Genomic DNA, 26,028 nt, shown 5'->3' with positions numbered 1-26,028 from the left:
ACTTTAATTCAGTCTTAGACATGCATCGGGGGAATTACATGTTTTTAGCTCCTATTGATTTGGAAAACAGCTTTGACACAGATTTGGCCGCATGACCTGCTTCATAACAAGCAGCATTTTTCATTTCAGTATCAGTATGTCGCTGCCAGAGACATTAAGCTAATAATAACGTGGAGGATTTATGAGCTGAATGCATTCAAAGTTCAGGTGGGAACTTAACGAGAAGCTGCATAACGCAATAAACCAAGGAAACAGGCACTCTAATATTAACTAGAGAATGCAATTCCTGAAGAAATTGTTAGTGGGAATGCTTTATGCTGAAAATCTGACGATAAACTGCTATGCTGAAATGTAATGTGTAAGAAGAAAGTGAAGAATTTAGATTGAAATGATACATGAACACTGGGGGCTTGAATGTGTGATGAGAGAAGAAATGACAGTAAAAAGGCTTGGAAAAGCAGCAGAATATTTGAACTGCAAACTTCTGAACTAACTTGATGGCGAACGATCTGTCGCCATGGCAACAGCATTTGTCGACACCCCATACTACGCTTAGATGCGTTGATGGCTGCATCGTTACCAAACCTGTGAAGTTTTAGAGCGTTTGGAGCAGTTTCACTGAAGTTATGAGAAAACCGTCTTTCATGGCGAGCATTGTGTTGCCATGGCAACGGCATTTGAAGAAATCTCAAAACTGTCCCGTAGATGTCTTCACGGCCGGACTGTTAGTACACATGTGAAGTTTGAGCACTTTTTGAACATGTTCATAGGAGTTATAGTGACATCATGTTTTATGGCGAGGGATGCGTTTCCATGGAAACGGCATATGGTGAGATCTCAGATTTGGCCTAGTTATGTTGAGGCATGGACCGGTGATATACAAGTGAAGATTGGGGGACGATTGGACCGTGTCCATTGGACTTATAGCGACATCATGTTTTATGGCGAGGGATGCGTTTCCATGGAATTGGCATATGGTGAGATCTCAGATTTGGCGTAGAGCTGTTGAGGCATGGACCAGTGATATACAAGTGAAGATTGAGGGACGATTGGACCGTGTCGATGGGACTTACAGCCACATCGTGTTTCATGGCGAGTGGTCCGTCGCCATGGCAATGGCATTTGATGAAACCCCATACTACGCTTAGATGCGTTGATGGCTGCATCGTTACCAAACCTGTGAAGTTCTAGGCTGTTTGGAGTATTTTCACTGAAGTTATGAGAAAACCGTGTTTCAAGGCGAGCATTGTGCTCGCAGATGTCTTCACGGCTGGACTGTTTGCACACTGCTATCTGAAGTCTGCTCTGAGCATGTCAGTTGGAATGATGACATCATCGTGTTCCATTACACAGGTGTTTATAGTTGAGCTAACGAGCTCTGTAGAGATCCAAGTCTTCATTGTTATGAATGAGAGATATACCTCTTACATGTGAAAGTTTTGTGGAAGAACCGTAACAAATATCTTTGAAATTTCAAAACGTGAAACATGTCAAGGAAGTTGAGTATCTGAAGTGTAATTTTTGTGTAGTTTCGGGTTAATAATGTGGCCTTTTTGGCAGTTTAACTAAAAGGTGTGCGGCTGCTGCCGTGAGGAAATATCTGCCTGAAATTACAATGGGGTTTAATGGAGGAATGTTGAACGTTTTTGTCACTTCATGCCCTCAAAAAGCATTTTGCTTAATTATTTTGCTTAATTATTTGTCATTTTTCAAGCTACGAGATGTTTTCCTACATTTGTAATGATAAATTATGTCTCAGGAATGTAGGGTTTGAGAATTATGGCAGTTTAAAAAAAATATATGAATGCGAATTTCAAGCTGTCCTCCACTCTAGCTGTGACATCACACACTCTAGTTACATGTAATGTTAAAATGTGAAGAAAACCTCTAAAAGAAGGTCTGAACAATGTTTAATATCTCTAAAAGTAAGAATCAGATTTAAAAGTTGTTTTACACGAATAATGTCAGAAAGATGTGTAACATTTTAAAGTTGGAATGAGGTGTCCGAGTGAAAGTATGAATGAACAGCTAGCAGTTGAATTGCATGAAGATTTGTTGAAGTGTGAAGATTTTCTCCATTGACTTCAATGTTAAAAAATTGATGTATTATGGGATGTATCTCTGGAATTATGAAATGTATGAATGAGAAAATTAATAGCCATCGATTCCCGACCGAGCTGAACGTTTTGATGTTTGAACGGAGTTTCTGCGATGTTCAATGCGGGAGGAGAAGCGCGGCAAAATACCGGCGGAATAATAATAAACTTTTCGTCCGTAGAAGAACAGTTAGTTGGAATGCTGTTAACAGCATTCCGACTAAATTATAAATAGACAAAAATGTGACGATACATTATAAACTTCTTCACCAAAAGACTGAAGGGGCCAACGTTACTACTAGTTTTCTGAAGAACAATATTATCATTGGATACTGTGATGGATTTACTGTAAGGTGTCAGGGGTAGTCACGCTTCCATGACACCTGTAAAATTAAAGAATTTCACAAATTAGGATCAATAAAGTATCTATCTATCTATCTATCTATCTATCTATCTATCTAGGGGGCTTTATCTATTGACGGTTGTACCGAGACCTCAAATAAAATGCCACAAAACACCTATAAATCACCCAAAGCAGCATTTATTTGAATGGGTACTTACATTTCCAATCAATGACTTCACACAGTGGTCTCCCCCTACACTCACACTGACTGTGAACACTGCCATTACAGTCAATATTCTGCTGGACAGAGTGGACAAGGTCCTAGCTCAACATCCTTTTAACACCTGTCATGCTGCTAAATCAACCACATAATCCCGACACCACTACCCACTGTTAAATCCTATTTACTGTCACTCAGCTATTGACACCAACAGCTGGAGGAGAGATTGGCTTTCACTATTTCTCCCACCTGGACTTATGAATTTGAAGAAATATTGGTGTACCTCCTCTCCTCTGCCTCGGACCCAACACTGACTCTAAACGTTGCCCCCCGTCTCCGCCCACCTCTCTAAACAGAGATATTTACAGGGAGCCCTATTTATTTGAAAGCTCTATGCTCTGTGTGGCCCTGAGAGCCAAGCCATTCTCTCCTTAACGCTAGAGGAGATGGTTGTTTACACTGTGGTGACATAAAAAGACAAAGCATCAGGAACTTTGCCCTTTTTTCCCTAAATATCCTCTGGTTAAGTTCAACTGATTCCCTGTAATCACGGGGCTGTCTGCTTATTTTTAGTTGTGTAATTTGTGGGTTCAAGTGTTTCATTTGCCTTTTGTGTGTAACTGTTAAAGTGTTGTAACAAGGTAACAGATAAGATTGTGAAATATATTTACATATTGCAATTTTGGCCGAGTTCTTTCAGGACTTTGAAGGAAGGTGTTGATATAGTAACATGAATTTGTCACCTTAAAGTGGACCTATCATGCTATATTTGAATAATATAGTGTAGGACCATACCTATGTAAGTCATATTTATACTTTTTATTTTTCAAAATACCAAACAGATCATGCATTTTAGCCATTCCTTATTTCTCTCAATGTAACACTGTCTTTACATGGGCTGATTATGTGAAAACAGCACCATCTACAGGCCTGGCATATGTACTACAGCGTCTCCAGCGCTTTCGAACGACAATGTCCGTGGCTGTCTCCCCCTGATTGGTGGAGTTGGCCCAATAGCCGTAGCGCCACTTCTATGACGTCACAGAAGTGTTAAAATCTAGATCAGTCTGTATCAGATCCGTTGCAGCCCCTTTTTAAGAGATTTGGGTATGGAGGAAAATAGAGAGGGTTGTGTTTTCTGACACTTGGTGAGTTCCCTGGAACACCGGGGGACACATATTCATGTATGAAAGACGTACAAAAGTGCATTTAGCATGATAGGTCACCTTTAACAATTTTGACATCTTAGACTTTAACAAATGTTGGAAACGGGTGCAAAAAAGGGGCGTACATACCGTCCTGGAGCCTGAGCTGCCGGAGGAACAGCGGACTCTGGAGGACATTACACCTGCCGGGCTCGTCTTCTCTTGTCACCAGCATCAGGTCACTGTACACAAACACTGTGACCTACAAGAACAGAGGAGGAGAATGAAGAGACAAAATGAGAGAAATACTGAGTTTCAAACACCCCTCTGACAAGGTCTCACTAGTGCTTTGAAGTTATCACATATGATCTGCAAAAGTGTGAATAACACCACCTAACACATACCAAAACTCTTCAGTCACCTCTTCAACACAGGAAATGCAGTTCACAGTTACACAATTATGGCCAAACAAACCCACAGTTTGCTTTGGGAACCTGTTGCATGTTACACTGGTGCCTTGGTATACTGACCTAGTCAGTTATTTTACTTATTGACTCTGATTAAACTTCATGTAGTGTTACAACTGCTAGTAAAACATGTATAAGCCTTTTGAAAATAAATACATAAATAAATACATAATGTATATATGTGTTTAAACTTCAATAAATACATTTGAATTCTTTGGACTGGAAATATTGTTGCTTCATTCAATCATTAAGATTATTGTTGTAGTATCCCTGCAAGTTTCTAATTAGATTTAAAGATTGTAAAATGGCGCCGGGTTTTTTAGAAAAATTGTAATTGTTATCATGTCAATTATAATGTCATGTTAATTGATCAAGTAATCAATGGCTTTATATCAATATTACTGCAAATAAAGCCTATCCAGTTTTTTGTAATTACTATACTGTCATAACACTTTTTCAATTCATTTAGTTTAATAGCAGGGCATTATTCAATATTACTTGATTTTTGTTGTCCTTTAATTTCTGTCTACTCTTGTAGCCTTGTTGATACTGTACCTTCCCACACTTCCATCAAACTCAAGACACTAATCTCATTTACTGTAGCCCCAGTATCCCCGTCAAAGATGATGAATCGCTATGAGAGGAATTGCTGTCAGTGTGCAGAAGAGGCAGAAGGCCTTAATCTAATTACTTACAGTATAGACTCTTTTAGTCCACACACAAACGTCAGATTGTTACTTCAGAGAGATTTGCAACACGTCACAGCAGCCCATGACTGCCTTTATGCTTCTGAGGCGGCTCAGTGAGCAAGGCATGCCAGTAAAACACTGACATTGAGAATAATGAAGGAACTAAGCATTAAGTGGAAAAAAAGAGATATGAGTATAAAAAGTAGCTTATAAACATGTGTGCTTTCATGTCAAATAACATGAATAGGGTGTAATTGATGTAGATGGGCAACGGTTGAAAACAATGCTTTGGCTTCGGTGGCTTCCTCTGAAGGGTGAGATAGCAGAGTGGGTATGTCAGATGATACCAGTATGTGGTAAGGGTGTGTGTGTAGGTTTGTGTGGGTGGAAGAGGATGTAAGTAAGAGTACAGAGGCGAGGACAAAGTGACAAGTGAAAGGCAAGCAGCAGAGAATGTTCACACAGAGAAACCACACAACCTTAAATGCATACACAGACAAACAACAAACACATAATGACCAAAAGAGCGCAAAACATTTTAAAAACACAACCTTGTTCTCTGATTGAGAATAACAAATGTAAAATAAAGGTAGCCATCCCGGTCAAGGGAGCATGAATGATGAATGATAATGGTGCATAGTGTGTTTTAATAAATATTGGTTTTGTATTTATATATTCACTTTCAAAAATAATGTTGTTGAATGTTTATTCAATCGCTGTCTTATTCTCTATTCACACAACTTAATCCACTTAAAGCTGTTATGGCCAAATGTCACTTTGAAGTATTACCATTATTTAATCCACTAAAATTCCATTTTGTCCAAATGTCACTTTAGATTATATCAAGTTATTGCAATGCTGTGCTCATTATTTTTGTTCAGATATCATAAGGAAAGTTGTAGATGTTTGTGTGAACAAGAGAGTCTGTGTGATAGCCTCCTGGGTTAAGGTTTAAAGCTGGAACAACACTAACTGATCATTAAAAACAGCACGTACAAAGCAGTGGAGAGAAACTCCCTCCTGACAAACACTGGCAGTTAAATATTTGTTTTATGACTGACCCCCGAGAGGCCAGATTACCTTCCATGCCAGCGGTCACTGCACTTCACTGCACAGAGAATAGGATCTGACAGGGGGAATTAACAACTGTAGCAAAAGCTTAATTATTTCTAAAAGTGATCCTTCTGTTCTCTTTCTAATTGGTATACTTTCTTAGAGCATTGGATGTCAGACAGGATTCCATGAGTTGCAACACTGATTCCAAAAACCTGAAATTTCAGAAACATATCTCCACTCCTCGTGTGATTAACTTTCTTACTTTAGCTTCTGCCAAAACATTAAACTTAACCTGGGTCACAAGTTTTTCTTTTTAGGGAAAATACAGCTGAACACGTATCAAGATAATCCAAATATTTGTAAAGTAAATACATTTAGAATAACGTGGCTAATGTTAGCTTGAAATACAGTAATATTTGATCAATTAGATAAGATTACATTAGCGGACCTGGCTCTGCTGTACAGCACTTCCTTTTCTTTGAAGCATAACATGCAGTTAAACCCTACAGGGTAAAGCACATAAAACACCGCTACTTCTGTATTTCTGACACCGGCAACATTTAAGTACTTGTTACAGTATACAGATCTATATTTTAAAACTTTGAAAATAACAAATATAATACCTTTGATACAAATGTATTACACATTTTCCATTCTTAATTTATAATACAGATTATGCAAGGTGAGCTTAAAATACTGTGATAGAATCATTCATATATTCTGAGAGAGTTCCTTTGATACATAAAACAGATTTTCTCCCTCGGCTAGATCTTTGGCACTCTGCTCTTTAATCAATTATTCATTCATTCATCGACTCATTGGTCTGATAGCTCAGAGCAGTTACAAATTCTTCAGAGATGTTCAGACATCTCGACTCACAAACTGCTCCTCACTTGCTTTCTCTTTGCAAGTACATACATAACTCTTAAACATACACAAGCTTTGACTTGAGATCAGCACTGGGTCAATGGACCGTCACTTCCATTTTGGCCAAATAAACAAACAACATAACTGGTTGTGACAAACCAGTAAAATGTTTGCCACTCGTCATTCTGTCTCCTGCAACCTGAAAAGGCTGGAGAGGAAAGGGCCTCAATCTTTCTGGATCAATCAAATTATGAAACGCTTCGGAAGAGGATTGCGGAAATAACATTTTCTTTCCACATATCAACAAAATCCAATCATGTGCCTTTCAGGGTCATTTCTTAAAATGAGTTTTAGATCATATCCTGCTTACAGTTTGGATGTTCCGTGGTCAACGACTGAGATTCCTGAGCAGAAGCAAAGTGAAGAAAGAGCGAAAGAAAAACTGGGCTTTCTACACGGAGAACCAGCTCAAAAAACGCTTCTATTGTATTGAAATGAATGTATATTCTCACATCACAAGCATAGGCAAGGATATACACATATGTAAACATCATGCACACACTGTTGCCTCTCACCTTGAGCGATTGGTGCTTGCTCTCATGGAGTATCATCTCTTCGGATAAGATGAGCGCTCTGCTGCACAGGTCGAGGGGCTGGAAGAAGATCAATGACACAGAAGTTACACAGTCAGATTAAGGAACAAGGTTTTTGAAGATAGTTTTAAGGTTTATTCATAATTATTGATATATCTGATGAGATAGTTATCAATGACCACAAGCACATGTTACTTATATGATAACCATTGCCTAATCATCAAAATCATTGATATATGTTAAGCATTGTGTTAAGATACAAATCTTAGAATATTGTTTTTAAAAAGTAAAACCTGAGGTTGTAATACCAAATCCATGTTGGCACTCAAAATCCAAATGATCTTCTGAACAGTAAGTCGTCTAACTGCTGTGAGAAACACAACTGAAACAACTGTGCGGCGACATGTGGTCTGAGAATGACACTAAAAATGAACTGTAACACGGGAGGAGGTGACTTCCTCTCAAGTACAGGGTGGGCTAATTCAATATGCATGTGTCACATTTGCATACTGTGAGAAGTAGGGTCAGAGTTGCATGTTTCTATGAGTTAACAGGAAGTACCACCACAGTCACTGCATTTCAAAACAGGGAATAGACTTAAAGAACTCAAGAAGCCAATGTGTAGATACTGCAGGAGGTGCAAAATGCATTGCTCTAACTTATCTCACATTTTCAAAAATATATTCACTGTAGCATGGGTATACTGCCTGTGTATATGAAGAAATGCTAGCATATGACTCATGACTTGCCTTCCTAACTTGGACTATCCCTCCTCAGGAAACTAGATTATTCCGATTACCATATGAAGAATGTATGTAACGAAAAGTGTTTCTGTACACAGCTATATTTAGATATACAAGGTGGACAGATCATACAGAATGTATATGAGAAATATAAAAAAGACTGTCATCTGAATAAATACAGAGTCTAATTGCCTTGTAATGTATTAAAATATGAATTACCAGCACTGTGGTTATTTGAAAAATAACCACAGTGCTGTATTCTCCACAAAAACAACACTGCATGACTTGCAAAACAAAATGCAGAAGCAAAAAGGTCAATGTATTTAACTCCAAACCTCAAAAGTATTTTATTTGACCCAAATGTTCAGCAGAGACTGTTTTTTAGAGCATTATGGGTACCTATGGTTTTAGATGAATACCATATAGCCGCGACAGTACGGCCACAGTTTTAAAGCGGCCAGACCTTTGACTCTACCAAACTAGTATGATTTTGGGAGATAAGCTCATTCCTTTTGACCTTATGCCTGACTTTCAAATAAGCATTTACAACCAGGACCAAGTTAGCTCAGCTTAGCATCAAACCTTTAAACAGTTGGCTGGCTTTTCCAATCATTGGCTTACCTGAACAAAGATGGGGAAGATGAGGATCTTGGGAGCCACTTTGACATATCCGTAGTTGGCATGTGGAGTGTGTGAGCGGACGATGGTGCAGTTCTGGTAATTGGCAAAGTTAGCATTCTGCTGCTGGTAGTTGGGTGCACCGGCGTTGGTGGAGGTGGATGCTGTCTTTGTTGCCTTAGAGTTGTTAGACCTACGTAGGAAGCCAGTTCGGCTGGAGAAACCCCCTCCTCCTCCTCCACTACTACTACTACTACTAGGACCTCCACCAGCACTGCTCTGGGGCTGTGGACCAGAGCCCTGCCGTGGGTATAACCTGCCGGCTGTGGAAAATGAAGAACGTGAGCAAGTGAGGGTGAAGACAAAGATTACATACTGTCCAGTATCATTACTGGCGCTACCTGTGGAGTGTCAGTAATGATCTATTATTTAGAGGGTTAGATGAGAGGATACCACTCAAGTATCAGCATGCCTATATGAGGATGGAGCTATGACAAGTTTAGCCATAACTACAAACAGCAAATAAACATAGCCGGGCTCTGTGGAACGGTAACAAAATCTACATACCAACACCACAGCAGCTCACTAAATAAATGATATCTTGTTTGTTAATAAAATAAAAATCACAAAAATGAAGAGCAACAAAAGGAAGAGAGAAAAACTGCGGCTATACTTTATCCTTACCAGAAAAAGACAGAAAAGGAGTGGCTAAAAAAAGCATGAGTGTGTTCAGTCCCCAAAGTAGAATCCTCTGCTCGACTTGTGTTTACCTTATAGTGCTAAATCCTTTTGGACAAGACAGTTTATGCATCATTTATATGTTAAGCTGTTATATTGGCCAGTTTTCAGAAGAAATCAAAACATGGCAAAATTTACTTAAAATAGCAGTAAAAGGTTTGTTGTAGTCAATTGGGAAAACTGGATTCAAACTGAAAAAGTTTAATTTGAGTTTAAAGGGTAATTTAAGGCTGTTTCAGGGGGCCAAAGACACATTAATTAAAATAACAATACCCTGTAAAGTTAAGTAAAAAGGTAGATTAACATTCTGGGCTACAGCCAACAAAAAGAGGCACCAAAGCCAACTGAAACAAAGGCTTTCCACCAAGACACTGTTCACTGTGGCCTTTAATAAAATGATGTTTGAGTAATAACATGTCTTACCTAATGTCCCCTGGTTGTCTTGGTAAACAGGCCTCAAGATCTGAAAGCAGAATAATATTAAATGACATTATTATTAAATAGGCTTAGGCACTATGAAAAGTGACATCTAAGCTCCGTCTAGAGTGGAATAAAGCCAAGACATAATGACATTAGACACCACGTCCTTATTCAAATCTGATTTGAACTTTGTATGGCGTGAGACTTGAAACACAGGGTTGCCATTAAACACACTGCATATCCTTATTCAAAAATCTCACTATGCCACAAGTTTGTCTTTAGGGATGAAACTGGACATTATCATGTGAAGTTTCTTAATTGACATTGCATTCTAGTGTCTAGGACACAGCTGAGCTCATTTGAATTGTGCTAGACTCAGCGAGTCAGTGGAGGTTTCTCCATGTCATAACAGATAACAGTCAACTGTAAAGATGGCCACTACATCCCATGTTGTGCAGATTAAGACAGTAAGTAAGCTAGTGGTTGGAAAGTCACAAAATGTTAGGGTATTCGTATCATTAGCTTGCTTTTCTCAGCTTCTCATTATAAATGTGTCTCTAGTGTGGGCTTTCCAAAATATTTGCTTACCACCTAAAGAACTGTCAGTGCAATTAGACAACAAGCTTTGGGTATATTTAGCCACACTATCGCACCAAATCCCTCCCCCCTCATTTGTTTGGCATCAAAGTGGTGGCGGTTTGAATGTTTGTTCACTATGTTGGCATGCACCTGCTATCTTTTTCCAGAGTCTGACCAAACTACTATACACTCCTACACTTTATATTTTTATTTCTCTGAATCTATTTATGTTCTTCCTTCTTAAAATCAATCTCATCTTGTCATGTGGGACAGCTCAATTTCTTTGACATGCACAACAATGTCCCTTAACTGAACCCCAACCTGAGAAGCACTCACAGATGAAGATGGACATGAAGCACACACAGACACAAACAAATAAACACCCCACAAGTTGCAGAAGGACACAGAGGAAGAGAATTAAGAGAATAACACTACCTGCTCTAAATATGACAGAAAAAAGGATTTAGTTTGTTAGAATATTTTAGAAGCAATTATTTAGAGACCTAAGGTTTACCCAGATTGTAAAAGAAGAAAATGCATTTTGAATGTTGGTTAGCCTGAGGTTGTTAATTGGTTAGTATCAAAGTGTTACATAGTTGTTAGCTGAGGAACTCAGTTCAGTCTTTTTGATTTGAATAAATGTGCTTTATTTTGTTATGATCAAAGCTTTTACCTTATATACATGATGTCATTGGATGAAAAAATAAGTACAGGCTGTATAAAATGATTTTACATATTATTATCAACATAAAGACTCTGAAGAAACATTGCCTTGAATTGGGCCTATTCAGAAAACATAGAATATTGGCTTGTGACATTTAACAAATAGAATAATCAAGTTTCTCTTGTGAGTTTTTCCTCGGAAATGTGCATCTTTAATCTGGGAATATAACCCCCCGCCCTGGCTCTGTAATTAGAATGTGTTTACCCACATGCCCTGATATGCACTCGGAGAAATGGACCAGCAATGGAATACCTATTTGAATCGAGAACTACTTTTGCTGAGTTATATCTTTTTACAAATGCCAGAACTATTTGTTTGAAAATGCTGATGTGAGAGTCGCAGCGCACAGATTGTTTTTCTATGTTATATGATATCTTTAGGGTAAGTTATGTTACATATGCATTGCCTTTCTAATACGAACTGTGATTCATTGGTCAAATGTAATGAAATACATATTGGCAAGGCTTCACATAGTAAAGGCATACATGTATATTATTAGCAGCTGCATATATTGTATGTTATTGTCTGCTCCTGCATTACCTCATATCTACATGACACTGTCTGAAGTGTATTGTGTTCAGGACATGTCTTAAAGCACAGATCAGTGAGAGGGCAGTAACCCAAATGGCGCAGACATGCTGTACATACAGTCCTTCTATCTATCAGCACCGGGAATGAAAGGCAAGGAGACATATCTAGGATGAGCCACCATATGACCGAGGTGAGGATGAGGAGGACGAAGGAGATGATGAAGATGCAGTCCACCAGCACTCTGCGGTACCTGGCTTCCGGGGTTGATGGGGGCCAGGATGATGTAGTTGTCCCCGTTGGATGCCTTCACGCGGGTCCCCTTCAGCGTGGCAGTGTGAGGGTGGTGGAGGAGGCGCGGTTTCCCGTCCAGCTCCTCGGCCGACCCCCCATGGGCCCCCCACCCACCCAGGGTCCCAATGCCTACGCCTCCCCCCATTCCAGCTTCAGAGCCGTTGACCAGCAGCCTGCGGGAGGCGGTGGCACGGTGGTGGGCTGGGAGAGGCGGCACGGCCGGGGGGGATTTACTCGCACCAACATCTGGAACGCGCCTGCGGGTTGGGGGCGAGGGGGCGTCATAGTTTGAGGTGGACGGATTGTAGGAGGGCCGATGGATGAGGCCCTCGAAATTAGGCTTAGCTGAAGGGCCCGTGCGCCACACCACCAGTTTGGCTTCATTGCCACTGTTTCTACAAAAGAGAAATAAATATGATGAGCAACAAAATATAAGTAGTTCAAATAAATAAAAACCTTGAAACTGCAAATCTGTCCATGCATTCGTAAATCACTTTTGTAAATCCTTTGAAGAAGAACAAATGGCCTTGTAGAATATCTGCAGACACTTTAATTATTACATATAGAGAATCTACTCTATGTATGTACAACTATAACTTTATTTATAATCTATACATGTATCATTTGTATCCTTTATTATATATCTGAATCATACAACTATATTCCATATACTTGTATGATTAACTTCCACTGTAATTCAATCTCAAACTTTGAATTATCGTTTTTCACACCAGGTTTTGTTCACGTAGTGAAACAGATATCAAAATGAATTTCGATCATGATGCCAAAATGAAATCATACAAGAAATTAAATCCATTAGATAATCTTTACAAATCACTGATCCTGAGACCTGAATGACCCTCTGGTGGGTTGGACTCATTACCTGATAGCATGGGCTAGGTCCACACACTTCCATTGCTCCACGGGCTGACCGTTTAGCTGCAGCAGGGTGTCCAAGTGCTGCAGACCTGCCTGATCCGCTGGGCCCCCTGCACCAGGGAAGAGACAGAAGAGTTAAGATCATTGCACACTCTTGAGTGACATTTTCATTTTTTTTGTTCATGTTCTTTCCGGGTGACATGTTACAGACTGGCGAATAGCTGCATGGATAAAACTATTGAATATTTGTCTGATATTAAGATGATCTGTTGTCTTTTGAGGCTAAATTCATTTAGGAATTAGCTTTCTCACGTTATGTGAATTGAATTATTAGGCCACAGAGGACACACATGTCAAACTCAATGGATGTGAAATAAAGCTACCTTAAACATAATATACCCAATACAATCAAGAATTTATGATTTAAAAAAAGCAGTTCAGACAGCTGCTTTGACGCCATATAGATGTGTATGTGGTACGACAGTGTGCTATATCAAGCTCATGTTGTAAATATTATTAGAAACTATAAATCTACTGTTGGCATGTCCTGAGAGTGAAAATCAAGTGCATCCCTTACAGCCAGACATTATTCAGTCCAATCTTCTGCGGTAAATTCACTTTTGATTATAGCTGCTTTCACATTTCTAGAAGTATCATTTTAGGAATAGCTAGGAGAATGACAAGTTCTTCAGTAAAAATGAAAGAAAGATGTTCCTTCTGCAAAGGCCCAGTGGGAGTTCAGAACAATCAGGACCTCAGCATTTAAAAATCAAACCACGCCAGAACATTGAGCTTCATTTACACAGACGTGTGCATGCAAACCTCACCTGGATCAACAGCCTGCACCCTCACAGGGGAGTCTGAGCAGATGGTGAAGCCGAATCCATCCTTTCCTCGGAGGATGTTCACCTGCAGAACACAAACACAAACACCGTCATGTCGTGATAAGAAGATGGGACCCCTCTCTCTCACTACTTGAGGAAACCAAACGCAGCATGCTGTCATAATAATCAACTTCCTCCCTACAGGATGATTAAGTGGATTTGTATTCTGCTTCTACTTCCTCTATTAAAACTGTCCTGACAGCAGTTTCCCGGTGAACCCAATTAGCTGTGTTCGTAGGAAAAACAAGTCCAAGAGATGGAGGAAAGGCGCTCATTGTCCAGCCGTTGAGGATAAAATGAATCCTCACGAAAGCACATTGCCAATTTAAATCAGACCTATACTCTGAATAGTGTATAGCTGGTGCAAAAGAAACACAAAGAAGAATTGCAGTGGAAACGCACACAAAGCCTCTTCAGCACAAACATGTAAACCTTTCAAATTCAGGGTCCACTGATACTAACTGAGAAAAGTAAATGTAGATTGCTAAACTTTATTTTTCCATGGTAGCATCAGTAATTATATAACGTGTTTATAAAGCCAAAACAGCACCAATACATTTAGCAAGTGACAGCTTATTATTAACCATTAAGTCACATCTGTTATATGGTTGCACCAAAATGATGTTTTTCTCCATTTATATATTTCATTGTCAGCATTTGTTCCTTATAAGATTAAACCGTCGCACACAGAATAGTAAAGAAAGATCATAAAAGTTTTTTAAGGGCGAAATCTCGATGTTGTGAGTAGTGCAACCCCTTGCTTCTGGATAATATGCAACGTCAGGAATAAAGATTAAATCCAAACATTGTTCGTCCGCTCAAGTTCTGCAGGTCAACACACACACATAAACATTTGTAATACTGATGGCAGTTTCCCATTGTCTCTCTTTCTCTTTGACCCCGCGTCGCCAAACATTCGCTACCTGCGCCAGAGAGTCTGAGCCAACGTCAACAAAGTCTCCGTCCAAAACATCTCGCTTTCCATGTCATCTGCTGACAACCAGGGGACTAAAACACACACCGCCCCCGCCGCACAACTCTTTTTCATTGCTCTGTTTTGCTCTCGCAGAGGAAAGCTTAATTATTTAAAACATTTTTCTTTTATTTATCCTTTATTAAGCCAGGAAGGGCTTATTGAGATACAAGGGAGTCCTGGTTAGGAGCATGTTGGCAGTTTACCCATGCGCCAAAAGCAGAGACTTGACGTAATAAGACTATTCGGGGGCCTGAAGCTTATGACGACCCTAAAATGTCGGATATAATTGTAGTTTCTTTTAGTCCAATGAGTTGATGTGCCCTGTGTCACGGCGTTTGAGGCAACAATTATTTTATCATATTTTCCTCCTTTCAAATCTTTCTGTTTCAGTCTCTGACACTGCTATTGAACAATTGTCCTTCTACAGAAAGCCTGCTGATGTTGTCACCTGCTGTAATGTAGAAATTAGAAACTTGATTAACCGTGTTATACTTGCAAAGATGTACTCTCTGCACTGTGTGTATATTCTTATTTTAAGGAGGGATGGATTTACACTAGTCATCCTTGCCTTGGTTGTGTGACAGAAATAGAGAAAGGAAAGATATACAGAAACTGACTGTACAGTAGGTAAAGATAATAAACAAGGATAGAAGAGATACAAAAAAATGGGTAACATAAGGCAGTTGGACTTTAGACAGAGCAGATGACAGACAAATAGAACAGATGGTACAGTATGAAGAAAAAAACATTGAGTGGAAATAACAGAGAAAAACAACAAGAAGACATGGAGCATTTTGATGGATGAGCTTGAAAACTGATACGTGAAAGAAAATATTGAAAAGCAAAGACTGTGACTTAAAATTAACAGAAGTGAGAGAGACAACAATCCATCACGCCTGTTCCATCTGCCTCTGTCTATCTACTCTGTCTGTCTGTCTGAATTGAACGCTGTTTCAGAGACTGTGTCTCTTAGAGCTGCCCAAATTGGGCCAATTCATCCAAACTCCAAAGCCTTTTCAGAATTAATTTAATTTGTAAGCAGAGTTGAGTCCAACCACTTGGACTCCTCTGGTCTGGGAGAGGCAGTCCCATGCTCCTTTTTTCCACTTTGAATGAAAGCAGGGGCATTACTTTACCATGTTTAAAGAAAAGAGGAGACTAGCCTGGGAACAATGCATGAAATCAGTATGAACGTCCTTTTAAAAAAGGGACTTTTAAGATGTATTACTGAAAATGAATTAAGACGAATTAATGTGAAAAACACAGATTAAATATTTAAGTTGTATTAGCATGGCCTTATTGATAATTAATAATTCAGTCAAAGGGACTGTGGCGGAACTGACTAGACTAATGAGTAAGATTTCAGCTTTCTTGTAATGAATTCAGAGGAAAATCTTGTGTGAACAGTATGTGTTCACGCTTGTGGGACAACTTTCCCCTTTTCACATTCATGCCTCAGAGCTACATGCTTTCAGACAGTGCATGAATCACGCCAGTGTCTGATGATTTGATGAAAACAGAACATGTCGTGTCTATTTTCTGTCAGTTCTGTAAAGGTTCTATTTTCTGCAGACAGTCCAGCATAAACTAAATCAAACGTATCACCAACATTCTTGTATACATAATGGTTAAGTTATGATATCAAGAGGGTATTCTCAAAGATTAGACATCACACCACACACACATGACTTAATTGTTAGTCTGTATTTTTGTCATGTTAACCCTCTTATTTTTGTATCTTCAAAATATTTAAAGATTTTGAGATTTTCTACCACCTAAAGGAAATAATATTACATTTTGCTCAAAACTGTGTTATCCTGATTTCTTATGCAATGCAGATGTGCACAAAGGGTCTTATGTAAGGAGAGTGGCATCAGTTCATATCATAGCAAACGTGTGTCTCCTCTCTTCCACTCCTGATATCTTTCTCTCACTATGTGAACTATAAATAATGCAGAGGACACAAAAGCTTGTTCTCGACTCGGAAGAAAACACAGCCAGTTATTCCTTTCCGGATGTTTTGGACATGCTGTCCAAAGTGCAATTTCAGCTGTACAGTCAAAGTGAAATATTAGGATCTGATGGTGTTCAAACACAGATATACCCACATATTTTAGGCCTACACTTTTGGTTTTCCGACACGATGACAGCCGACTAGACCGGTGAAGATTCATGAATTATGAAATGTAATTCATCTTTCGCAATTAATTACGAAAGCAGTGGTTAAAGATAGTTTTCAAACTTTTTTTTCCTCACAATCACCGGTTGATTGATGTACCCTGTCCCCTATTCTCTGAAACAAAGACACACCTGAGGCAGCCTACATCCGATGCAGAGGTGGCACAGCCCGTGGATGGTGTGTATCACACCTCCACCTCCTCCTCTTTGTCCTTCTCCACCGTTCAAGTCTGCAGCCAGCACACATACGCTGCGACGGTGACTCTCCACCTGTCCGGCCCTCCTGCAGCCCGAGTATCTCCACAGCCTCCTCTGTGCAGCGGAGTGTGTGGTCCTGGGGCTATGCTCCGATGGCTCGTTGGACTTAAGTGTGTTATGAAACATCATAACAGTGACAGCTGCCCAAAAAAAGTCTGAAGGTGGCTTTGGTCTTGAAGTTTTCAAAATGTCCAGTTTCCACGTGACAGTCAGGATGAATTGTGGCTCTAGATAAAAATATGGTGTCTCACCTTTCTGGAAAATAGACAGGAATCCGTCGAGTGTGAAAAAAACGTGTCCTTGGAGACTTTTTCAGCCAAACTGGCCTCTTCCCGCAAATTAATTTAAATTCAAGTTTCTTGGAAACAGTCCTTTCTTCAAAGTCGGCGTCACTCTGCCACTGTCCTCCAACTGCAGTGTTATCCATTCAAGGTTCCTTTTAATGAGTCAAGTCAATAATGCTCAGTGTTGCATCTGTACCTGCTCTCAACTACTGCATGTCTTCCTCTTGCCTTGTTTGAAACTTCACTTCAATCCTCCCAACTTCTTCCTTCCTTCAACTTTTCACACTCAAATTATTTCTATCCTGTTACCACGGTCGCGCTTCTCGTCCTGTGGTTTGAGCGGCAGCAGCAGTTTCAGTAGCTCCTGAGCTCGGCTGTGTGAGTCGGCGTCATGCAGGCGAGACTGGCGCTGGCTCGGCCTGCTCAGGCTACACTGTAGCTCCTGGCAGGGGCGCTCATGGGAACTCTTCCACAGCAGAAGAATAGGAGGAAGTGCCTCCTACCGCCACCCCCCCCCTCACACACACACACACACGCTCTTTTGCATACCTCGCCACCCCACAGCCAGGACAGCTTTGTGTGTCTGCCCCCGATAAGGCCAGTTTGCTTCCTGAGTCCACACTGAAGCTGTGAGAGGTGCTATAGCTCTTGGTATTTTGCAAATATAAACTGTAGTGACTAATGCACTACAGTGAGACGGGGAGACATTGTAAAGACTTTTGATGGGATTGGTTCAGAAGGTGTGCAAATTTATGACAGACCATATTTGCACTTTAGACGGACATGATTCTGATTGCAACTTTTAATGACCACATCTCCCAACATAGGACAATGACAGCACCATTGTTTGGACACATCCAAAACACACACACACACACACACACACACACACACACACACACACACACACACACACACACACACACACACACACACACACACACACACACACACACACACACACACACACACACACACACACACACACACACACACACACACACACACACACACACACACACACACACACACACACACACACACACACACACACACACCTCATCAGATTCTTTTCACCTTAGCTCCCACGCTCCCCAATCTCCATCCAGACATTATGCTTGCTTGTTATGTTTTCAACTTCCATATTTCCTCTGCTTTTCCTTTCAGCTGCCCCCCCTCGACCCCCAAGTGCACAAAACGGGAAATGACCTTTGACAATATCCCCTCCTCTTCCCGTTATCTAAACATTACTTGTACTTTTGCTCATAATATCCATATGCCTGGGAAAGAGGTGGCAATCTGCAAAACATAACAACAATCACCTGAGCAGCAGTGCAGGAGGAAGCGTGTTAAATTAGGGCTAAAACAGTGGCCAGTCTAACCCCTAGCAACCCCATTAATTACCCAGCATGCTTTTTGGATGTCAGGCTCATGGAATGAAACATGGACAGAGGAGTGATGGAGAAAGAGAGGGGTGAAAGAGGAGCAGTGCTGCACTAGTCTCGACAGTGCTAATAAAGTGGCAGAAAAGGCCGTTGTCTTAAGATCCCTTCATGCCAGTCGTAATGGCAGCTTTTCCCTGTTTGCCTTTTCAAAAGGGCGAGGGTTACCCGTCAAGCACACAAAAAACACTTTCTCTCTCTTTCATGCTGTGCTGTTCACCTCTAAATAGGCAGAAGGACGGATTAGAGGGAGAGGAGAAAGGGAGAGAAGAAAGCATGTCTTAGGGAGAGGAGTGAAAAAAGAGTTTGAAAAGCTTGTCTAGGAGCCAGACGAGACCAATCTGGTGTTTAGCAGTGTGGGATCTCTCTCTCACACTCCTTCTCTGTCCCTCCCCCTCTCTCTCCCCCTCTCTCTCTTTTTCTAACCTGAATAGACAACTATCAAAGGAGGAGGTGTCTTCCAAGCCATTGAAGACACATGGCCAAGTTCAGGGTCACAGCTCAAGTTGTATTTCCAAATCTCGGCATATGGATTCAGAGCTACAGTTACAACTATTTGAAGGTGACACTGCATTATATGAGACAGTGAGATGACAACAAACCTAATAAAGCAGCACCGTGGCTTCAGCCGTTAAATACTTGTCTTCGATGCAAATTCTAATTAAATGTAGAACTTCATGGATGCAAAGTAAAGTGCACTTTGAAGAACTCTACAGATCAATCGCAAACTAGACAGAAACAAATCTGAAACTTCTATCAAAGTCATTTGGATTAATCTGAAATGAACCCTAATAAAATGAATAGAGAAAAGTGAGTCGACAGAAGTGTAGATATTTTAGTCTAGACCTTGGAGGATTAACAGACAGCCAAGCCGCCCACTGAGATATTTATAAGGCTTTAATTCACCCATGCATACACACTCTAACACATTAATGACAGCCGACCTGTGATGTGAGGCACTTGCTTCCTCATCTGGAGCATGTTGGCGTTGGGGGCATGAAATGTGGAGGTGGTGTCATGGATCAGACCGCCCCAGGATTAATGGATGACTCATTCTACCACCTGAACCACAACAGTCCTTACAACAAGATAAACACTAGACAACTACAGCAGTGTTCATCTCATCTGCTGTACAGTGCAGAGCAGCATGGAACAAAGATAAGCACTCATACATTACACATTTAGTAGAGAACATAAAAGGGCTAGGAGCAGCCAGGGCCTAAAATACCCACAAAGGATACTTTATAAGAATACAATGAACCATTTCCTAATTAATTCTGAGATGACGGACAGAAAATCTATCCATCTCTGTCCTCTTTTCAGCAAGCCTCATTCTTCCTTCTCATCTTTCCCAACAGACAGAAGTGTCAGACCCATTTTCACAGATACGATTTAGGAGCTAACGCTATCTGACAAGTAAAGTGATGCAGGGAGACTTTTTGTCTGGGGTGCAACTATTGTTAATATTCATGAACTCTCTGCTGTCAGCAAGTGACATGAACAGATTTCCTTGCCTGTAAACATAATTGGTAATTGCTGACGTCTAAGAAGATGAAGTATCGTTGTGGTGCATGTCATCTCTGGTTCAATGGGTTAATGGTAAAAGAGATGAAGCATTCATTCAACATTTTAAAGATAATCAAACATGTCATCATGATGCTTTCTAACAGGGCAACATTCCTGTCCAGTTACAGTTGACATCATTGTCTGTCCCAAATGTCATCACGTGTGTGACATCGTCATCAATATTAGATTAATTCTTGATTCATGTCTAAAAATGTGTAACCTTATCAGTCCATTCTTGAGGCCAGATGGACGTTTGTCCCTAATCTGAGGAAATCCAATCAAAATAATGTCCCATTATTGCTGAATGTACGGTCACAGTAACCTTTGACCCTGACAATGTAGTCAGATCATCCTCAAGTGGACGTTTATGAGAACAGAACAGACAAAGGTACGAAACGGCATTGCAATTGATTACTTTGGTTTTATTTAAAGAAAGTGAAAGTGTCCTCTAAATATCCCAGTGAGAGCCACAATAGGATATTTCACATCACAAAATAACTCCATTGACTATTATGGAATTTATCTCAAATACCAAGAACTTCTTCGTACATTTTCTTAAAAAGAGAACCCCATGAATATATTTTCCGTGAATTGAAATACTTTTATCTCAGAGTGAAGCAGTAAACAGAACTTGATTGGTGTGATATTCTTCACCGCATAATTTCCTACTGGGAAAGATTGCAAAAGTGTACATAGTGGATTTTACAAACGTTTTGTCCAGCCTTGTGGTTTTGTAAGGGGGACATTTATTTTTGGACATTTGTATTACCTTCAACAATACCTGAAGTGTCCACAACCTTCAATACGCTCTGTGTAAATCATTCAAATGATCATGTGTAAGGCCATCATCAAACACTGAAACATATTTGAGTAGGTAGAGAGTGGGCAGTTAATGATACCACAGAGCTCTTTGTGTAGAGGAGGTGATGGCCATGGGGTGACAGAGAGGGGGAGAAAGGGGGGGGGGGACAGAGAGGAGGAGGAGGTGGAGGAGGCCACAACACTCAAGGAGGAAATACGCAGCGGTCTGGAAAGGAACGAGGACAAGGCAACAGAAAACGCGTACAAAAAAGAAGAGAAAGTCTAAAAGGTTTTCCATTCTTCACTAATTTAGTCTGTGAATGTGCTCCCCCCCTCTTTTAACTCCCCCCTGAGACTGTCCCACACAAACCGCACAATCATCTGTTACTCTGATTCACCCGCTGATAAAGGGGAAGAGAGAGAACAAGAACGAGAGGAGAGGGAGGGGAGAGGAAGGAGCATTCACAAATACGGATGTCAAACTTTTCCATCTCAATGCTTCTCCACATTATTACAGCTTTCACCTTGTGTGCATTTAGGAGCTGCTCAAACTATTCACATACTGGATGCAGGATCACTGTAAGATAGCAAATGTTGAAATTCTACATCACAACATTTAGCTTGAGATAAACTGTGCTAGGTATCAGGTACTCAAAGCACTTAAAGAAGGCACAGGGTCAAATGCAGCGGCACTTTTTGAGTTGAGCACTTCCCAACTTGCGTTTGTGTGTACGGCCTGCATTATGTGTACAAATAAAAAGAGTGTCTGTAAGGTGAAAGTAAAAGTGAGCTCCTCTGTCTAATCCTGTCCAGTAAAGCTTTTTTGAACAAGTTACTCCATAGGACCACCGCTTTCCACTGCGTTAACATCCTGGAGGGTTTCAGAGCAACACGGATATTTTTCACTGACAAACTGATCTGTTGGATAGGCTGAACTGTCGGTCACTTCAAGTCAAAATGATTATCTTTCCACTAAATGACAACTTTACATCATAACACACACACACAGTCACAGGTCTCTCTTGAAAATGAGACCTTGTGTCTCAATGAGATTTTACACCTGTATAAATAAAGGCTAAATTAAAAATTATTTAGGCTGTTTAATAAAAAGATAACAAGACTTGGCATCGTAAAGTTTTCTGTTTTTGGTTTATAGTCCAAGTAGCGTTGACCAATCACTGTTGAGCAGGTTTGATTGAATGCAGGTAACCAGGCTGTGGGTAGAGTAAAAGACGCAAAAGGCTTTTGGCTGATACGCAATCTAAAAACAGACTGGTTATCATACAACTATGATTATGTATTTAATTTGCTTAACATTTTCCTTTAAAGCTACTTGTGAAACAATCCAGTCGTAAAAGTTATCTTACAATTATAACTAATTTTGCGTCTACAATTGTTAAATAAGCTGCAAAAGAAATGACCACAGAACAATACATTTTGGCACGGATATGTGATGGCTTCGCAGAAACACCAGCAGTATTGCCCCTGTCAACCAGAGGTTTATCGCTGTCAGACCCATAGGCAATTGTTTCTGAAAGTATGGTTATTAGCAACTACATACTGAACAACCACATAGAAGATCAAACTTGAACTGTAAGAAGCTCTATAAAGTATATATAATTCATAAGCACATGGTTAAGCTAGGTACATTTCATTGTCTTATTCCGAGAGTGAATACAAATTCTTTCTTGTTTGTCAGTAGTATATTTGGAGCAGACTGGGGCATTTCTGTTACAGCAGGTGGCAGGGCTGTGAACAGTAGCTGTGGTTTCAAATGTCTCTCTACTTGTAGTCTGTCATTAGTTTTTAAAAGACTACTGCTTATGCTGACGTGTTGTCCTGTCGTCTGACCACATTATGTAGGCAAACCTGCCAAGAATGTGTTGGTTGGTCTTGTGTATGGTCCTCTTATAACATAGCCAGATTCTACGTGCCTCACATGTGATAGCTGACTTCTCCCCTCTGCTTTTCAATAAGGACTTGCCCTATCTACATATAGGCACAGTCTCACATGCATCATAACCTGTATAAGTGAATTTACTAAAGTATTATCCATGTTGGCATCGTGTGGGAACGGGAGCCGGAGCAAATTTTTTATGAACGTTCCTCTGGAAATTTGCCAACTCAGGTTCCAGTTGTTAATAAACCATAAAGGAAATAAATTCTGCCCCGCAGCAGAACTATAAACAAAAGCATGCAAAAAGAGGCAGCCTTTATACCCAGCAAGGCAAGTGTGACTTAGTGTGACTGTGGAAGGGTACAAAGACAGGGACCCCCCTGCCAGCAGTTATATGTGAATATCTAAATGTTTGTTTCTCTGTATTGCATTAGCAACGTTGTGGCAGTGCCACTCTGCATGGATTCATCAGAGGAAATCTTCATTTTAATCCAGTGGAAGTACAACTAGCACAAAAGACTCAAATGTAGAAGTGACGGCAGTTCTAGACGAGGACACATTATCTAGTTTGTCTTGAGTTTTATATTTTCAGTCACATTTTTAAAACACTTGATTATTTTCTAATAAAAGACCATGTACAGTATAAGACAGTTGAGCGGGGAGTGGGATTGTAGGCTTCATGCTCCGTTATTATATCTCAAAAGCTTTTTCTTGACGTCTGCTAATCCAGATTGTTCAACAAGCCGAGGTAAAGGAGAATTACTAAACATTTTGTATTTATTTGTTATCATCCCAATGTGAATGGCTTGCTAGCATGAACCTCTTTTAGTACATGGTCTATGGTACAAAATGAACTTGTACTCTGAGTGAAGCTCAACACTGGCTGTTACAAAGAAGCTGCTGGCAAAAGCAAATGTCACTGAGGTCTGAAGCAAACAACAGGGTAAGCAGTGACAAGGACTGCCGTGTGTTTCCTAAAAAGGAAAACAGGGAGCATCCACTAAAGACGAAGATCTTCTTTTACCATTTGCTGATGCATTATGGTTCCCAATAGGGTTGGGCGATATGACGATATATATCGCCGTGACGATATTAGGTCTCCACGATATGCTTTTTCAGAGATATCGTATCTATCGTGATAAAAAAAAAAAAAAAAATGAAAAAAAAAATTGGAATTATTTTTTTATTTTTTTTAAAGAAACTATAAAAAAAATAAACTTATGTGAAAGACATGCTCTAAAGCTGTCTAGTCAGGATTCAGACGGTATTGCACTTATTTATTGTCTTGTTTGATTCTGTTGGCTTATATTTTATTTGATCAATAAGGTATTTATATAGTTTTTCCCTTCAGTTATGCTAAAGTCTTTTATTGCACTTCAAGTCTAAAGTTTACATTTTAACTGTTTGACACTGACTTTTTCCTCATTGATGTTTTTTGTTTTACTTAGTTATGTTTTACCCTCCTTTTCATGTTTATTGATGTTCACTGCTAGTGCTACCTCAGAAAGTTCATTTTTATACTGAGAAACTGTGCCTTGAAGCAATATCAAAATGTTGAATTGTTCATTCAGGGATTCATTTCAGAAATAAAACCAGCTTGAAATGCTATTTTGGTGTGTTACTCCTTTTTGTTTTAGTTTCTGTTCCCTTGTAGGTGGTTGTACTGTTAAGTAACTTGAAAAATAACCATAATAACCGACATGAAAAAATATCGTGATATATATCGTCTATCGTGATACTGCTTGAAAAATATCGTGATAATATATTTTTCAATATCGCCCACCCCTAGTTCCCAAACTTTACTGTGATACAGTTGAATGTTGAGGTCTTCTGTTCCTGTTGTAGTTAATGGTTTCAATATTGCCGATTCTTTCAAGCAAATAAAGGCCATAATAACCACTGTTTCCAAAACCAAGTTGTAAATTGGATAAAAATATAATCAGTCATGCTCCTGTGTCTCTGTTAACAGTTGAAGTGGTCTTCCACATTCATTATTAATGAAGTAATGGCTACCATACAGTCAACACAGTGGAAAGGGGATGAAAGAGAAGACACCCCTAGGATTTTTGATCTTCATGAGCAGATCAAATAAACATCTTCACATCAACGGCGGAGCTCTCTTTTCCCCCTTCTCATGACAAACCATCATTCTGCTCCACATGTGACTCGCATGCAAGAGAGCTTTTTGACAAATATTGTCTTTCAAGAAAAGGCATCTTGCTCCATTCACTGCACAGAGCTCAAACGCAAGATTCAATTAGTTGCTATGGTTTCTGAGAATGTGTAACATGGAATCCATGCAGTAAATCTTACTGAAGGCATGTTTATGCATGATGAGTTTGTTGGACATGGTGCAATGTCACGGGTCAACTACTTTGTGAATATTTATCACAGGCCTATCCATTTGTAATGCACGCAAATGCAATAAATAAAAACAGAGAAATGAATAAATAAGTAGAAATAAATAAGTTATACACCTGTATAGACAAGCATTCACCAAAACATCCAATACATAATTGCATCAATAGCGATAATAGATACTCATAGACATATAGCATAAACTTCCTAAATATTTGGATTGCACCCACACAAAGCAGAACAATTCAAGGGTATAAGCATGTTTATTCTTTAAATGCACACAGAAAATAAGAAAGTTTGATTGTACTTACTGTTAAGCATTGCATATTCTCAGGGCGATTGGTCTCGGGGGCAGCACCATGGTTTGACAGCACAGCCTCTGAAA

At 39.8% G+C, this 26,028-nt stretch overlaps 1 protein-coding gene across 10 annotated transcripts in view; it reads right to left on the bottom strand.

Annotated features, from left to right (window-relative positions):
* Positions 1-26,028, bottom strand: part of rgs3a (regulator of G protein signaling 3a) — a 141,882-nt gene that overhangs the window by 79,197 nt on the left and 36,657 nt on the right. For 7 of the 10 annotated variants that reach the window (XM_079658726.1, XM_079658730.1, XM_079658718.1 and 4 more), the window contains 8 exons: positions 25,955-26,022; positions 13,827-13,908; positions 13,004-13,109; positions 12,080-12,515; positions 9,999-10,038; positions 8,841-9,160; positions 7,459-7,536; positions 3,955-4,066 (listed from right to left, as the gene is read on the bottom strand). In XM_079658726.1, coding sequence (XP_079514852.1) covers positions 3,955-4,066; positions 7,459-7,536; positions 8,841-9,160; positions 9,999-10,038; positions 12,080-12,515; positions 13,004-13,109; positions 13,827-13,908; positions 25,955-26,022 — 1,242 coding nt within the window. Of the gene's footprint in view, positions 1-3,954; positions 4,067-7,458; positions 7,537-7,769; positions 7,882-8,840; positions 9,161-9,998; positions 10,039-12,079; positions 12,516-13,003; positions 13,110-13,826; positions 13,909-17,169; positions 18,378-25,954; positions 26,023-26,028 lie in introns of those variants that run through there. The other 3 variants (XM_079658728.1, XM_079658733.1, XM_079658719.1) reach the window with 3 other exon arrangements.

Source organism: Notothenia rossii (assembly GCF_949606895.1).
Source record: "Notothenia rossii genome assembly, chromosome: 11".
NCBI classification, from domain to species: domain Eukaryota; kingdom Metazoa; phylum Chordata; class Actinopteri; order Perciformes; family Nototheniidae; genus Notothenia; species Notothenia rossii.
Note: the sequence above shows the minus strand (reverse complement) of the source record. Positions and strands in the feature narration are given on the sequence as shown.